Source organism: Brassica napus, chromosome C3 (assembly GCF_020379485.1).
Source record: "Brassica napus cultivar Da-Ae chromosome C3, Da-Ae, whole genome shotgun sequence".
NCBI classification, from domain to species: Eukaryota; Viridiplantae; Streptophyta; class Magnoliopsida; order Brassicales; family Brassicaceae; genus Brassica; species Brassica napus.
The window spans coordinates 18,216,937-18,233,020 of record NC_063446.1 but is presented as its reverse complement, the minus strand read 5'-3'; the positions used below and the strand labels follow the sequence as shown (position 1 = coordinate 18,233,020).

Genomic DNA, 16,084 nt, shown 5'->3' with positions numbered 1-16,084 from the left:
TTACAATCCACCATCTAAACCAGTTGTGCCGAAGCCCAAGTCCAGACTGACCAATTGAGACATTAGATTTGTTTTTAAAGTGACTAAATTAGCTGCAAAACGTTTATGATAAAATCGTATACGTATAACACAAATAGTGATGATTTATTTATGTTCGAATGTATAGCAATGTTTTTTGTGGTTTTTTTTTTAACGCTGGATAATTATACTATTACAAATATGAAAAATATTACAGACGATTCTGCAGCCGACAGCTCTACCTGCCGTATGAGGATTCACGTCTGACTGCATCACCTGACTGCCCTATGGGATCCACACTTGACGGTACTCATTGCACCATGCTGCAAATCTCTTGTAAGCCTTTTTCTCCTTTAATTCGCATAATTCCATTTTCTCCGGGAATTAAAACTCAGACCTCCTGGTGTAGAAGCATTAATGAACCTTTGGTCAAACCACTGGACCAAATGGACTTCCATGTAGATCTTCATAAGGCATATAGATCTTCATAAGTGATGTAGTATTGTCGGTTGTTGAATCGTGTATGTTTTTTGTGGTTATAACACGAAAATATGGCTATAGCCGAAATTTCTATAAATGGTAGCTGTGGTAAATCCAATATTATCGAGAGGTGGATGTCGTGGAATTTAAAGATCTAGTGGCTCATAGATTTGCAATGACGGTGGAAAATTGAAAAGATAAACGGGGATTTGAGATCTTTGTCTAACCAACACCAGAATCTAAAAAGAAAGAGAAAAAAAAAAGAACACCAGAACCTTATCATTTTGGTTTTATTTGTTGTCAAAGTTAAATGAAATAGATAGAAGTGCTTACGTTCGTTTTATTCAATTTTGTTGCGGAATTTTTCGAATACAACCGTCTCTTTCTTTCACAAAAAATGAACCACCAAAAACTGTAGTACCTTTGTTCGCTTCTTCTCCACCAAGCACAGAAGTTTAAGGATAACCGTAGGTCGGTGGCTACCTAAGGAAACTCCGATTCGATCCCCCCCCGGCTGTTTTATTGGAGACAACAAACACATTTTAACTGAGTTTTTTAGCTTCGGATAAGAGACGGTTCTTATCTTTTCTTAATTGTCTTTTAACTAAGAGATATATAAGAGTGTCTTTTAACCAAAAATTGTAAAAAAAAAAAAAGTGTCAAAACATGAGTTAAGAATCTCAGACCGGGGTTAATTATGCCTAACACTTCTATGTATTAAACGAACTACATTTTGAAAAGAAGGATGACTCCTAAAGTTACTGATAAACACAATAAGAAAAAGTAAAACATGCTATCTTAACTATTATAGCGGAGGATGTATCAACCAGAGCATCGAAACAATCAAACATACTGTGGATTAGATTCTTAGAATAAGACTGAGGATAGTTATTTATCTCCCCTCTCGTTAATTCCACTAAGAACGATTTCCCCTTCCGCGCTACAACACGTACTGTGAGGTTAACAGTATCAAGATCCTCGTCTGTGATCCCATCAGGAAGTATGACTGTATAATCCTCTTCAGGCGGAGTCATAAGCTGAGCCAAAGGGTCGGGTTGTGCACCTGTAGCAGCATCGTCATTAGCTTCGACTCCATGTTGATTTTCTGAGCTTGATATTCATAAAGTTTGCGTTTGTAAAAGGCATGATAAGGATCTGAGCTGCTTAAAAACTTGAATCTAGCATTCTTGACGTTGGAAGCTATAATCCTGTTCTCAATCTCTAACCCGTGTTTGCAAACAAACTTAGCCGTTTTCTCGATAATACACCTAACATATGGAGGTGGTATCTGCGTAGCTCCCAACATTTTCTGCAACCCGAAGGAAACAAACTATTAAAATCATATTCGTTGGTTGTATTCTACCCTAAAAACTATCTACTCCCACTGCGGTAATAAATTCTGAAAACGAAGAATCTTGCCACTGTAGAAGGCAAAAATCCTGAGACTATTCTTATGATAGTTTCTTTGTAGCCTTTGTAATCGGTTCGGAATCTTATTCTATTAATTGTTAAAAGCAAATAAAGGCATTAGTCCTGACATCAATATTCAAGAGGAAGAGATCGAAAGGAAGAAAATAAAGATGAATAAACAACGCAAGGACTACGTTAGGGTTTTGGCGAGAGAAAAGAAAGAATACCTCACCCGGCCAGGAAAAGCTACCAACTCAAGATTAAAATCTTATGAGATGATTTGATTGAAATCGATAGAACCGTCATTATATTATAAAGGAACGAATTAGACCTCCGGAGCCCTAGAGTTTTATGAACGAACCCTATATTTAACTTTGCAAATGGGCTTTTAATTTGAGCCTAAAAATCACGAATAACTAAAGTGGGCTTATTATCAATGAGCCTGCTGTTAGTCGGAGAGGATGATTTGGTTCACTCATCGTAGGTAATACTGCTGTAATAGCACGTTTACGGATTCCAAAGAATTTATGGTCGATATCATTAACGGATTTGAACATTGAATCTCAAAGATTTGTAGATCCTTTCAAATATCATGCAAGTAATTCCTTCTTATGTTGGTTTTTCGTTATTTCTTTCTTTCGGTTTTAAGTTTGGATTTGGCTTTTTCATGGATCAAGATTCTTCAAAATGGATGTGTATCTTGAATCTTACGCTTATTAAGTCCAAATCATGTTCATGCGTCAATTTCTTTATGTTTTGTTTTCTTAGGTCCTTTTGTTAGTAGTAAGATTTGAGTCACGGGTGTCACCGGTGTATGAGTGAGTGAAAGTGAGGCAGCACCTATTATAGAGGTTGTTGAAACCTCAATGCAGGGGCGTCCCTGAGGAGAGCCATTTGAAACATGGGCTTGGGGCTCCCATTATTAAAAGGCCCCCGTTTTTCAAAATTATTTATATGTTTTTTTTAATGATTAAAAAAATATTTATATGTATAAGTAATAAAAATCGAATAACAGACAGATATTTAGTGGAACCTACATAAAATAAACCTTCTCTCTTCCCACGTTTACGGTTCTTTTAGCTTTTTTTTTTGTTTGATGATTAGTTTTTCTTCTTCTATTTTGTTAAAAAAAAAAGGGAAAACTGTTTTTTTAAAGCAAAAAATAGTAACTATGTTCCTTTAGACTAATCTATATTTTGTGTCATATTTTCCTATAATACCCTTTAATATTTATGAAAATAATTTTAATAAATAGTTTTATAAACAAAAAAATTTTGGAAAAATAGTAACATTTGTTAAAATACCTATATGAACTTAAAGGTATATTTTTCAGTTATAAAAAAGTTAAAATTATAAATTTCAGATTATGTTCTAAAAAAAGTAGAAATGACATTCTACGAAGTTGAAAACGAAATCTACTTTTTTCATTGAATCTACAATGTTTAGAATACGCGATCTACGTAAATAGGAGTATTCTACAAATATGTAGAATACACATTCCGCGCTTAACCTACCATTCTAAAATTCTTAGAAATCGAAATCTACACATTAATCTAATTCTAAAACATGTAGAAGTCGATTCTAAAACATGTAGAAGCCGACTTCTACAGATTTACTATAAATCTAAAACATGTAGAAATCAAATTCTAAACATTACTATAATTCTAAAAAACTGTAGAAACTGATTTCTACATATTAGTTGTATTCTACGGATAAGAAATCAGTTCCTAAAAATATGGAAACAAAATATTTGAGAATTTTCACTTTTATATTTTTTTAAAAAAATCGATTTAAAAAAAAAAAAAAACGAAAAAGGAACAAAAAAAAGCGACAAAAAAAACCTTGGTAACCTTCTTCGCCGTCTTCTATATTCCATTGATTGTTCACAAAATTTTCACAAAATTTTCACATTATTTCTACCATGATTCATGTCTATGCTTCATGTGGTGTTTGGGAATTGGTTGTATCTTCAAGTTGGAGTTTTAATGTTGATAAAAAGAAAGGGAGAAGGTTACTTGCTTTGGGTGAAATAATCGTCCAAATCAGAGTGAAATTGAGTGAGTTAGGGTTAATGAACTTGGGTGAGAATTTGATTTTGTCTCCCTTTATTCGTGAATGGGAAATTATGGGTTTCATCCCAGAGAAATCGAGTTTAAAGAGTTGAATTCATGCTTGGTCGGTTCAAATCAAGTGGGAATCAATCCGGATATAATCATAAAAAACCAAAAAATCGATTTGGGATTCTTTCCTCGGCACGGGATCGATCGATCTATTCTTACAGATCGGTCGATCTGTGTAAATCGACCTTCGCCGATCGAGTGAAATTGACCAGGTCGATCAGTATATATTTCGCGTTTTTTTTGTTCTGAATAATGATCGGGATCGATCGATCCACTATAACTTGTAAAGTGGGATCGATCGATCTCCCTTGTCGAACTCAATATATATCTTTTTAAAAAAATTACAATTTTAAGGGCATTACTGCCATTTTGGAAAAAATCAGTCTGATAAGACATAAAGTAGTATAAATTAGTTTAAAGGGACATAGTTACCATTTTTTTGCTCTAAAAAAACAGATTTCCCAAAAAAAAAAATTCTTGCTCATCAATTTTAAATTTTCAGATATTTTAGAAGGGCCCCCATTTTTTTCATTTGTTTAGAGTCCCACTTTTTTCAGGACCGCCCCTGCCTCAATCACAAGTAAGAAGTACTGTAAGCAAAGAGAAGAAGATGACACATAGCAACTTAACCAGTTTAGAGCCTCGATATGAGTTATACGTCTGGGCCAAAAGATTCTGGCAATCCACTATATGTTCAACTTTTAAATGATGAAGGAAAAGAGAATACATTACAGAGAGTATTCAAGTCAAATCACAATTTCAAGCTTATATAATGCCCAAGGATATCTCCTAATCCTAATAGAATCTTATCTCTGTCTTTTATTCACTAGGAATTAAACATTTTATGTTTATAACTTAATTCCTAATGTGTTTCAGTTTTGGGCCAAACATATCCAACAAAATCCACCTTGAGTCAACAACTGAAAACATCTTCATAGTGATTGCACTTCCACAACAAAAGAAAAACACGTCTGAGGGACATTTAAGAGAGAAAATTTATCGCAAATTTGCAACAGAATTGCAAAAAAAAAATATGATCTTTACAAATCTCTCGCAATTTGCGAGGAAACATTTCTCTCAAAAATTTGCAAGGGATTTACAATAACTTTTTAAGTCTATCTTGTTTCCTCACAACTCCCTCGCAAATTTGCAATAGTTTTGCAAAGAACATGCATGATATGTACACATTCTTCTTTCAAATTCAAAGGACTAATTTCATGTTTACCATTTTCATGGTACCATTATTCATATTTACTATCACTAAATGGACATTTTCAAAAATACCTTATTCATTAAGTGACAAAAGACTTTTATACCTTTGTTCTCTCTATATATATTATAAATAATTATTTAAACAAATAAAAATAAAATAAAACAAAATAAAATAAAGATTTTTTTTTTTATGTTTCGAATTATACTTTTTCAAATTTGATTTTTTTATAATTTTTTTTTGAATTACTACAAGAAAATATGTATGTTGCAAGGAAAGAAACCCTTGCAATTCCCTTGCAAATCGCAATTTGCAAGAGAATTGCGAGGGAAACCTTTTCGTCGCAAATCAATTCTTGCAATTCTCTTGCAAACTTGCAAATAAACAGCGTTTTGTATTTGCGAGAAATGGTTTGCGACGAAAAAGAAATTTTGAAAAAAAAATCAATTTTTTAAAAAAAATTCGAATTTGAAAAAGTATAATTCGAAAACATAAAAAAAACCTGGTCCAATTCACATTCCCTACCTATCCGGAGAAAGTCCTACGTGGAGAAAGTTCTTCCCCAGCCATCGATAGAACACTTCAGAAACGGGAAGCACTAATTGACATGATGAAGTTCCATCTCCTGCGGGCTCAAAACCGTATTAAACAATACGCCGATTCATGTCGTTCTGATCGTGAATTCACAGATGGCGACTACGTATATTTGAAGCTCCAGCCATATCGTCAACACTTTTTGAAAGGACGTCACATGCCTCATAAGCTCTCCCCTTCGTTACTACGGACCTTTTCACATCACAGACCGTACGGTTCGCGTGCTTAAAATCTTGAGTTACCCCCGACGTCTGCAATCCATAATGTGTTTCACGTAAGTCAACTAAAGTTGTGTCCTAATCCGCCTAGTTCTACTTCTACACTTCTGCAGTACCTCAATGATGTCGAAATCGACAGAGAACCCGAGCTTATTTTGGAGAAGAAAATGATCAATCGTTTCTTGTTTTTACGCGTGGTTCTATGTTCAGATTTTTCGAAAGGTATATAAGTTTCATGTATGGAATTAATGGTCGCTTTTACTTTCCTGAAACCTCCCGTAGACAAGTAAATCAAAGATGAGATGATACAAAAAAATTTCAACTACCATTAAGTTTGTACCAAAAAGAAAGGTACCATAACCAAGAACAAATCACAAAACATATTTAGGGCTATGCTAAAAATGTTGATCATCCAAACAAAGTAAACATGAAATCATTAATTGCATCAAAACTATAAAGTTTTGAATATTACAAAATTTTATAAATATTCATCCCGCGGTGTAGCGCGTAATTATCTAGTTCAGGACAAGGCGGAGATTTGAAGTATGTGTTTGTGTACTTTCTAAGTAATATAATCTCTTCCTCTTCTGTTTTTTTTTTAATTGAGCAACTCGGTTAGACAGTCGATGATTTAAACCGGAATACCGTACACACATGATTGGTACAACTGAAACAATTTATTTTATTTTTTATTTTTAGTTATTCCACAGACTGTTATACGATTGACTTTGCAGATTCTGCACTAGTTTTTGGTTTTTGATTTTGTAAAAATTATTTTTTTACCAATCAAGATTTAAAAAAAAATAGATTCCCTAAGAAATAGAAAAACCAGATTTTGTGTTAACTATCTATTTTCAAGCAAAAACCAAAAATCATATTTTGTTGCTTTTCTAAACTATGTACCTTAGTACGTGGGTTTTGTATACCTTTTTATTTCTTACTAAAATATTTCTATATTTATATATTAATACAAGAAAATATTAATAAGAAAGGATTAAAGTGATAAAAAAGTAATTATTCCAAATCACTAAAGTTAAATAAAATATTTTACATTTAGAGTCTAATATGAAAAATATTAAATAATTGTATACAAAGGAATAAATTAACATAATTATTTATTTTTAATTTCAAAATAAACCAATGTAAATATTTTTACTGATAATGTGTGGATATTTATTTTTCATTTATTAAACTAAAAGATTCCCTATATTTATTAAACAACACTTTAAAATCAAACTATTGATATTTATTTATATATTTGAATTTCCTAAATTTATATACTTCTACCAAAAATTTTAAAATGTAATTAATTTTTAGGGGTTTTTGCCAAAACTAACCCACAACTTGATTTTAACCCCAAACCTATACCCAAACTTGAATCAAATGCAAAACTAACCTAAAAGCCTAGTGAAATTACAGCTCAGCCCCTTGTGACCAAACAAAAAAACAGAAGCCATTTTTACGAATATAGCCCTAGTAAATCGTCTGAGTCGTCTGAGATGTTGGAAGTCGTCTGGACGACTGAAGTGTAAGTCGTCTGGTATCGGTTTATTTTAAAAATAATTTATAAATCTTGTAAAAAAATATTTTGATGCGTGAAAAATAAAAATCAAGTAATTATAAACAGTTTTAAGTGATATAAATTAAGATATGATAAAATTGATTTGTTTTGAAGATAGATGAGTGGAAGTAGTGAATCATGAAATACTTTGGTTTAGGAGTTTGGCAAACATATGTTGTAGTATTGTATGTATTGTTAGGGTTAGATTTTGGAAAACTGAAATGTTTTTTTCAAAAATTAGTTTTCACCTATATGTGTTTATTTATGTGTATAGTAAACACTTTTCAAGTTTGATTTGATTTTATGAAGTCTTTAATTAGATAATTAAGTTTAGGGGTTATGTTTAGGGTGTGGACGACTTATATTTCAGTCGTCTGTTGAATAATTTACTCGGACGACGTATATTTCAGTCGTCCACATCGTACCGAACCTTTAATTTTACCAATGTACGTTTTAACCTAACCTGATCATTTTACTCGGACGACTTACATTTCAGTCGTCTGGTGAAGAAATTAAAACATACGACTTACATGTAAGTCGTCCAAATATTCCCGCCTAAATTTTTTTTTAAAAATTATTTTCCCGCTTAAAAATTATTTAATTTCTTCACCAGACGACTGAAATGTAAGTCGTCCAGGAAGTCGTCTGAGTCAAATATTTAACCTAATTGGATTTTTTGTCTCCCTATATAAAGAAAAATTTACACATTCTCTCTCCTCCTCTCAAATGGCTGCAACAAAAATGTAATGTTCATCATTCTAAAACTCTCCAACCTCTCTCTAATCTCTTTGACTTGAAAACACCAAACTTTATATGAATTTTTCAGTTTTGTCTCATGTATTTCTTACTAATCTATCTCTTTTGCAGGTTTTTAATCAAATGGTACTCATCTTCCACTAATTTAAAGGTAAATCTATTAATTTTAGATATGTATTTTTGTGTGTTCTATAAATGTAGATTTATCTAATCTTCCACTCATTTTCTCTATTTTTAAGTCATTTGAACGTTTTTGGATATGCAGGTTTTTCAGATCTGGATTTGATATGCAGGTTTTTCAGATCTGGAAGACTTCTTGGACGACTTACATGTTAGTCGTCTGGAAGTCGTCTGGAAGTCGTCTGGACTTCTTGGAAGTCTTCTGACAAAGTCGTCTGGACTTCCAGGAAGTCGCCTCGACTTCCAGGAAGTCGTCTGGACTTCCAGGAAGTCGTCTGGACTTCCAGGAAGTCGTCTGGACTTCCAGGAAGTCGTCTGGACTTCCAGGAAGTCGTCTGGACTTCCAGGAAGTCGTCTGGACTTCCAGGAAGTCGTCTGGACTTCATGGAAGTCTTCTGACGAAGTCTCCCTTTCATAATAGATCTGAGCGTTTTGGTAAGTTCTTATGTCTGATTTTTCTTCATTTGGTAACTTCTTGTTGTGTAAAGTTCTTACTTTTTTCCCAAACTAAAACTCTCCAAACCCACTATAATCTCTTTGACTTGAAAACACCAAACTTTATATGAATTTTCTAGTTTTGTCTCATGTCTTTCTTACTAATCTATCTTTTTTGCAGGTTTTTAATTAGATGGTACTCATCTTCCACTAATTTAAAGGTAGATCTATTATTTTTAGATATGTATTTTTGTGTGTTCTGTAAAGGTAGATTTATCTAATCTTTCACTCATTTTTTCTGTTTTTAAGCCATTTGAACGTTTTTGGATATGCAGGTTTTTCAGATCTGGATTTAATATGCAGGTTTTTCAGATCTGGAAGACTTCTGGGACGACTTACCTGTTAGTCGTCTGGAAGTCGTCTGGACTTCTTGGAAGTCTTCTGACTAAGTCGTCTGGACTTCCTGTAAAGTCGTCTGGACTTCCTGTAAAGTCGTCTGGAAGTCGTCTGAACTTCCTAAAAGTCTTCTGACAAAGTCGTCTGAACTTCCTGGAAGTCGTCTGGACTTCTTAAAAGTCGTGTGGTCTTGTCTACTCAAGTGGAATCCAAGCTTGTCTTTGTAGAGGAATGATCTATAATAGTTTTGTTTGTGGTCTGTTTTGTGAATTGCATGTCTACTCTTTTAGTTGTGAATTTTTTGTAAAATCAGTAATAATGTTTTCCAAGATGTATTAAATGTGCTAACAATGTGTTTACACATTTACAAATCAATGAAATAATAGACTTCAGTAACCTTTTTCTTATCTTTGGATCTCTCATATGCAATAATAAACTCCAATGGCCTTTTTTTCATCTTAATAAACAAGAATGTTGGTAGCTTTATATTGATACAACATTTTAAGAAGCATTTTAACCCTTCTTCCAACTCATAACAATAGTCATCATTATTGTCTATAACAATAATACTTAAGAGATGGAAACAAACAATAGTAAATAGTCAAAGCATATCATATTTTATTATAAGTTTGTGTTGAAAAACTTAGTCAAATTTAGTAAAACTAAGGGAGAGAACATATTTTGTAAATATGTGTTTTACATATCTTGAAGTTACTTATCACTCTTAAAAATACAAGTTATTCAAAAACTAACGTAGAAGACTTAAAAACTAGCGGAGAAGACGCGGACGACTTCAATCTAAGTTGTCCAGACGACTAAACTATACGTCGTCTGGTCAACGCAGAGGTTATTTTTGCAATTGACTTTGAAATCTGTTATTTCGGACGACTGAAAAATAAGTCGTCTACTATTGTTTGGCTAAAAAAAAACTCCAAAAAAGCTAGACGACTTACATTTCAGTCGTCATAGATTAGTTTTGCATTTGACTGGATTATTTCAGAAGTTTGACTTTTCTGGACGACTTACATTTCAGTCGTCTAGTGAAAATTAAAATAATAATATTTTTTAAAAAGTAGACGACTTACAGTTAAGTCTTCATAGGTTAGTTTTGCAATTGAAAAAAAAAACTTCAAGATTTATTTATATACATACGACTTATAATTCAGTAAGTTGTCCAGAATTTACAAGGTTTGACCAGAATCTCGGAAAAAAATCCTGGACGACTTACAAGTAAGTCGTCTCGTGGACGACTGAATTATAAGTCGTCTGTGTATAATTAAAGTTTGAAGTTTTTTTTTTCAATTTCAAAACTAACCTATGACGACTTAACTGTAAGTCGTCTACTTTTAAAAAAATATTATTATTTTAATTTTCGCCAGACGACTGAAATGTAAGTCGTCTGGGGAAGTCAAACTTCTGAAATTATCCAGTCAAATGCAAAACTAACCTATGACGACTGAAATGTAAGCGTCTAGGTTCTTTGGAAATTTTTTTGAAACCAAACAAAAACAGACGACTTAACTTTCAGTCGTCTCAGGTTACAGATTTCAAAGTCAATTGCAAAAATAACCTCTGCGTTGACCAGACGACTTCCAGGTAAGTTGTCTAGAGCCAGACGACTTCTCAAGTAAGTCTTCTGACAAACAGATCTGGAAAAAAACTCGATGTCATACCTTAAATTGGTGAGATAAGTTCCTTAGCATACATAAGGCTTCTCCAAGCACACAGAATCACAAACGAAAGTAACCCACCCAGAATCGTTAGCTTCTATGACTCTATGAACCATAAAAAATTTAGAATCAGAATCTTGGGTTTTTTTAGCTCATTGTGGAGAGAAAGTGAGAGATATGTTGTGTTTAGTTCACAAGAATGGAAAAAGAAGAAGGGTAAATCGATTTTGGGAGCATTAAGAGCTTCAAATTGGTTGTTCATGGTGGTTGTGGTATTGATGACAATGACAATCTTGTAATTACTTGAAGATGATGAGGGTGAGAGAGTAAAAATGTCATTTTCGAAAAAAAAAAAAAAAAAAAATTGATGGCATTTTCGTAAATTATATGAACTTGTGGGGTGAATAGGGCAAAACCAATTTTCAAAAAAAAAAGGAGGTTAGTTTTGCGTTTGACTTTAAGTTATAGGTCAATTCTGCAAAAATCCCTAATTTTTATGTAGTTTGTTTACAAAAATAATTATTAATTGTGTATTGTCATATAATATATACGAATGTAGGTTCATTTATTTATATCCGGTCAAGACAAGCAATAAAATTATTTTATTATTTTAAAAATTTTCTAAGATAAATAAATTTATCTTAATGTGGTAAAGTATGTAATATTTATTATTTTTATAGTAAGTAGAATTTGATTATTAGTATTTAATAAATTTCAGCTTCAAACAAAAATAATAAATCACTATACTTTAAACAAAAAAATAAAACAAATATTTATTATTTTTAGTTTTAGAAAAATAAAAAATTTACAGAAAAAATAACGATAAAAATCGATGAATAAAAATTATTTTAGCATTTAATAACAGTTTTTGTTTTAAAATAACTTTATTAAACAAATTTATGTGTGCTTTGATAACAGTATTTTATATTTTACTATTTTCAGAATAAATATTTTACTATGAATAATATTTTCATTCTATTAGTTTTAAAAGCAATATTAAAAACTAAAAACCAAAATTTAAAACAACCATTCATGTTTTTCAAAAAACCAAAATCTATTGCAAAATCAAAAAACCAAAAACCAAAAACTAAAATCAAAAAACCAAAAACTAAAATCCAAAAACTAGAAACTAAAATCTAAAAACTAGGAAAACAATCAGCACCTAAATTCAGCCAATTCAGTCAATTTGTAGTTACTATTTCGGCCTACAAACCGGCGTGTGTTCTCATGGTCCCTATATGCTATAGGGAAAGAGCTTCAGTGGCTCCAACGGCAATAACAATAAGCTTATTCATCATCAGTGTCATCTTCATGATAGTATTTGAAGCCACGTCGCTATTTTTCCCGACCAAGTTCTTCACCATCGTGGTTTGGTCCGTACAAACCATGACATCATAGTTTGAAGTTTCCGGTGATTCTTTGAGCTCCCCGGCAGCACTCCTGAGAGACAGTATAATCCTAAGGTAGGCATCTTGACAATCCATGAATTGGTCCTTCGGTTTTGGATTCTCTTTTGCAGTTTTTTCGGTGAATTTTCTACACTTCTCGGCATAGGACTTGGCAATGTGGATAGCGGCCCTCACCGCTTGGAACTACACATTGAAATAATGATAGTAATAATTAATACTTTTCTTCAAAAAAAGATAGTAAGAATTAATATATCCATGACTGAGAATGAGACATGAACAAAATACCATTTACAACTTCAATACACCTTTATTTACAGAGCATATATCTAAATTTAAACACAACTTCAAAACTCCAATCCATAATTAAGAAAATAGGGTCAACTAAAACCGTCTACGAGTAACAAATAATCTACCTAACCGTTCAGAAAATTAAAATAGAATGGTACCGTGTTGGTGGCGGAAGCCGCCGGAGGATAGGCACTCAAAGTTTTGAGGCAGAAGCGTTTGTCGGTGACATGATGGCATATGGCGTCGATAGACTTTGTTGAAGCAGAGACTAAGAGAAACTGTAACAAAATTGCCACAAAAAAAGCAGCAAGACAGGAAAAGGAAGAAGCCATCATCCACTACTCGTCCGAGTTCGGATTTTGGTATTGTGTGTTTGTCAATTGTGGTTGTCGTTTATATAATAACTAGAATGCATATTAGGAGGGCCGTCTGAGCAGGGGATAAGCGGTGCGACCGTCCCGGACCTAAGCATGTGTCCCGTATATTAATAGCTAAAATGCCCAATTTTTTTTATAAATTTATATAAAAATCTATAAATATAATTCATAAATTTGAAAAGGGTCCAAAATTATTTAATATGTATATAGTTTTATTTTCACAAAATATATAAAATATTATTGATTAAATTTTAAAAATATTTTAAACGCTATCTGAATATAAATTTTAGAAGTAAAAAAAAACTGTTTTTGTCCTAAGACCCATAATAGTATTAAACCGGCCCTGCATATTAGATACACCTCCTTACCCATATATTCAAGTTTGGTATATCCATTAGAATTGAAAGAAAAAACTTTCTCTTTGCAGTATAGATTTTAATTCTCTGAATGTAAACTAAATGCAGATGGCCGTGGACTGTTCACAACTTTTTGGGGACATAATTTGGTGATTAACCATACAATAACCTAATATTTGGCCAGTGGCACTAAAAATCTCTCACGGGATTGTGGCATTAAAAATTTAGGGAGTGTTATTCAATCAAAACTTAAAATCAATTGTCAATGTTCTGTAACCAATTTAATTAAAAAAACTTAAAAGATCATTTTAGTTGGTGAATTCTAAAATCTCTATCCTTGGATTTTGATCTCAGTCATTTGTTTGAGACTCCAGATCAAATGATTTGAAATTTGTTTCAATACAAAATTTTTTACAATGCATTGAAATTGAATAATTGTAGAATTTGAAAACTCGATTGAATTTTTTTTAGAAGTATTATGTGTCGTACTTACTTTTGGCATTATTATAGCGGAATTTTTTATTGGTCAATATTATAAGATTTTGAAATACTATATGCTGAAAATAAATTAACCAATGGAAAAAGTGGTCTACACGTAAGAAAGAATCTCTTAATGCCTATTGGACAAAAATAATCTTTTGCATACAAGATAATAGAAATCTTCTATTATATAAGCTACTAGATTTTGAGTTGCGCTTTCAAAACGCGAAAAAAATTGGTTTATATTTTTATGTAATAATCGTATATGTTTATTAAAAGTGAGAGATCAGATTCATACTTAAACATTTGTGTTTTAATGATTATAATTGAGAGTTTATATATTCCAAGTGTCTTATTACAGATTAATAATTTTTTATTTTGTATTAATGTTTCAAAGCCAAATTATGATCCGCAATTTAGATTTAAACATTTGAGCTTTGATGTCAACAATTGAAAGTTTAGATAGTAAAAAATATTTTAATACAAATTGATAAATTTTATAATGCAGTTTGTTTTGTAACGTACTTTGAAATAAGTATAATTTGTAACCCGCAACTTTTACGCCACCAACATTATGTTTATGTTATAATAGTATAGGTTATTAAATATATCCACATATTATAAACCACCAATCTTTTACAGTAGGATCAAATTTTTTTGAATTTTATTTTGTTTAGATATTTTTGTTTATATATGGTATAAATAATTGTTGTAAATTAGATAATATTTTATCAGAGATTTACTATTTTCGTTATAAATAGTTTCCTTAGCTATGGACCAGATAGTCTTATAATGTCTCGTTAATTGGATACCAATTAATTGAGATAAGCATTAATTTAGATACAATTATAGAATTTATTTAAGTTAAAAAAATCTGTTTAAATAGTTTTTAAATATTTATAAAGCAAGAATATCTCGCCTGTGACCAAATTTTTGTTGGTTTTCGAAAAATCCAAACAAAAAATGGGTTAAAAAGAGAAGATATTTTTTACTTCTCCGGTTAAACTATACTATTAACATGATTTTTGAACATATATCCTATTGAAATTTTTAGCATATATTATATAAATGTTATGGGAGCCTTTATATTTTATATGAGAACTATATTATACCTATTACATAATTGTATAACTATAACAATATTAAAGAATGCCAATAGTACAACATTTATAATGTAAAAACTCTTAACATATTAACCATATGTGGTCGAGTGGTAAAGCGGGTTTAGAAAGATCCTAAACACTTTGGTCTTGAACCTATTACATAATTGTATAACTATAACAATATTAAAGAATGCCAATAGTACAACATTTATAATGTAAAAACTCTTAACATATTAACCATATGTGGTCGAGTGGTAAAGCGGGTTTAGAAAGATCCTAAACACTTTGGTCTTGAACCTACCAAACTCAGACTTATCTGTTTGTGTGGCCAGTCGACATGAATATATAATTTTTATTGTGAACAACAGCTATTTTTGGCGCCGGTGAACAGACCTCCTAAAGATTTTGACGGTTAGGCCTTGCCCTGTTGAATACCCCCAGTTATAAACAAAACTCTTCTCAACAAAAAGCCATAAATTTTTGTTCTTGGAAGCAGGACGGGAAGTAAACATGACGGAAAATAAGCAGGATGGGAAGTAAACACGACGAGAAAATCAAAGTTGGGAAAAACCCTTATTTTGATATTATGGAATATTTTTCAGTGAAACCAAAGGATCAGAAATAATTAATTTCAAAGTTAGAATTGAGTCTGGAATTTATTAAAAATATTCAGTGCATCAGAACGGGAGCGGAAAAATATTCGGGAATGATTGCGGGCCGAAAATATCTGGAATGGTCGAAATCAGACGAAAGGACCGAGAAGTACGAGGTGGCTCGATGCATGGGATCAAAACATGGTGTCAACTTTCTAGCAACCTATCTGTCTACACAAGCACAACCTGAAACAGTATATGCGGCTTGACATTTCGGTGCACGAGGTGTTGCCACGCATGCAACCAGCTGACATGTGGGAGCGGTGTGTCATCCACCGTGATCAGCGTTCCAAAGATGATAGATGATTAAAAATGATAAAACAAAGCAACTAAAGATAAACCTAATTGGATCATCTACCGTGATCAGCAT

The 16,084-nt window shown here is 32.0% G+C and overlaps 1 protein-coding gene across 1 annotated transcript; it reads right to left on the bottom strand.

Annotated features, from left to right (window-relative positions):
* Window positions 1-12,095: 12,095 nt before the first annotated feature.
* On the bottom strand, window positions 12,096-13,196 carry LOC106384057. Its single transcript, XM_022699239.2, has 2 exons — window positions 12,904-13,196; window positions 12,096-12,640 (listed from the first exon to the last, which is right to left on the bottom strand). The coding sequence occupies exons 1-2, from the start codon at window positions 13,078-13,080 to the stop codon at window positions 12,290-12,292; spliced, it is 528 nt and encodes a 175-aa protein (XP_022554960.2). The 5' UTR covers window positions 13,081-13,196; the 3' UTR covers window positions 12,096-12,289.
* Between the last annotated feature and the right edge of the window lie 2,888 nt (window positions 13,197-16,084).

Bases quoted from the DNA above. Each gene is read 5' to 3' on its own strand.
- LOC106384057 (XM_022699239.2), bottom strand. From the start codon at position 13,080: ATGATGGCTTCTTCCTTTTCCTGTCTTGCTGCTTTTTTTGTGGCAATT. The intron at 12,641-12,903 runs GTACCATTCTAT...TTCAATGTGTAG, and splicing joins CGGCTTCCGCCACCAACACG to TTCCAAGCGGTGAGGGCCGC.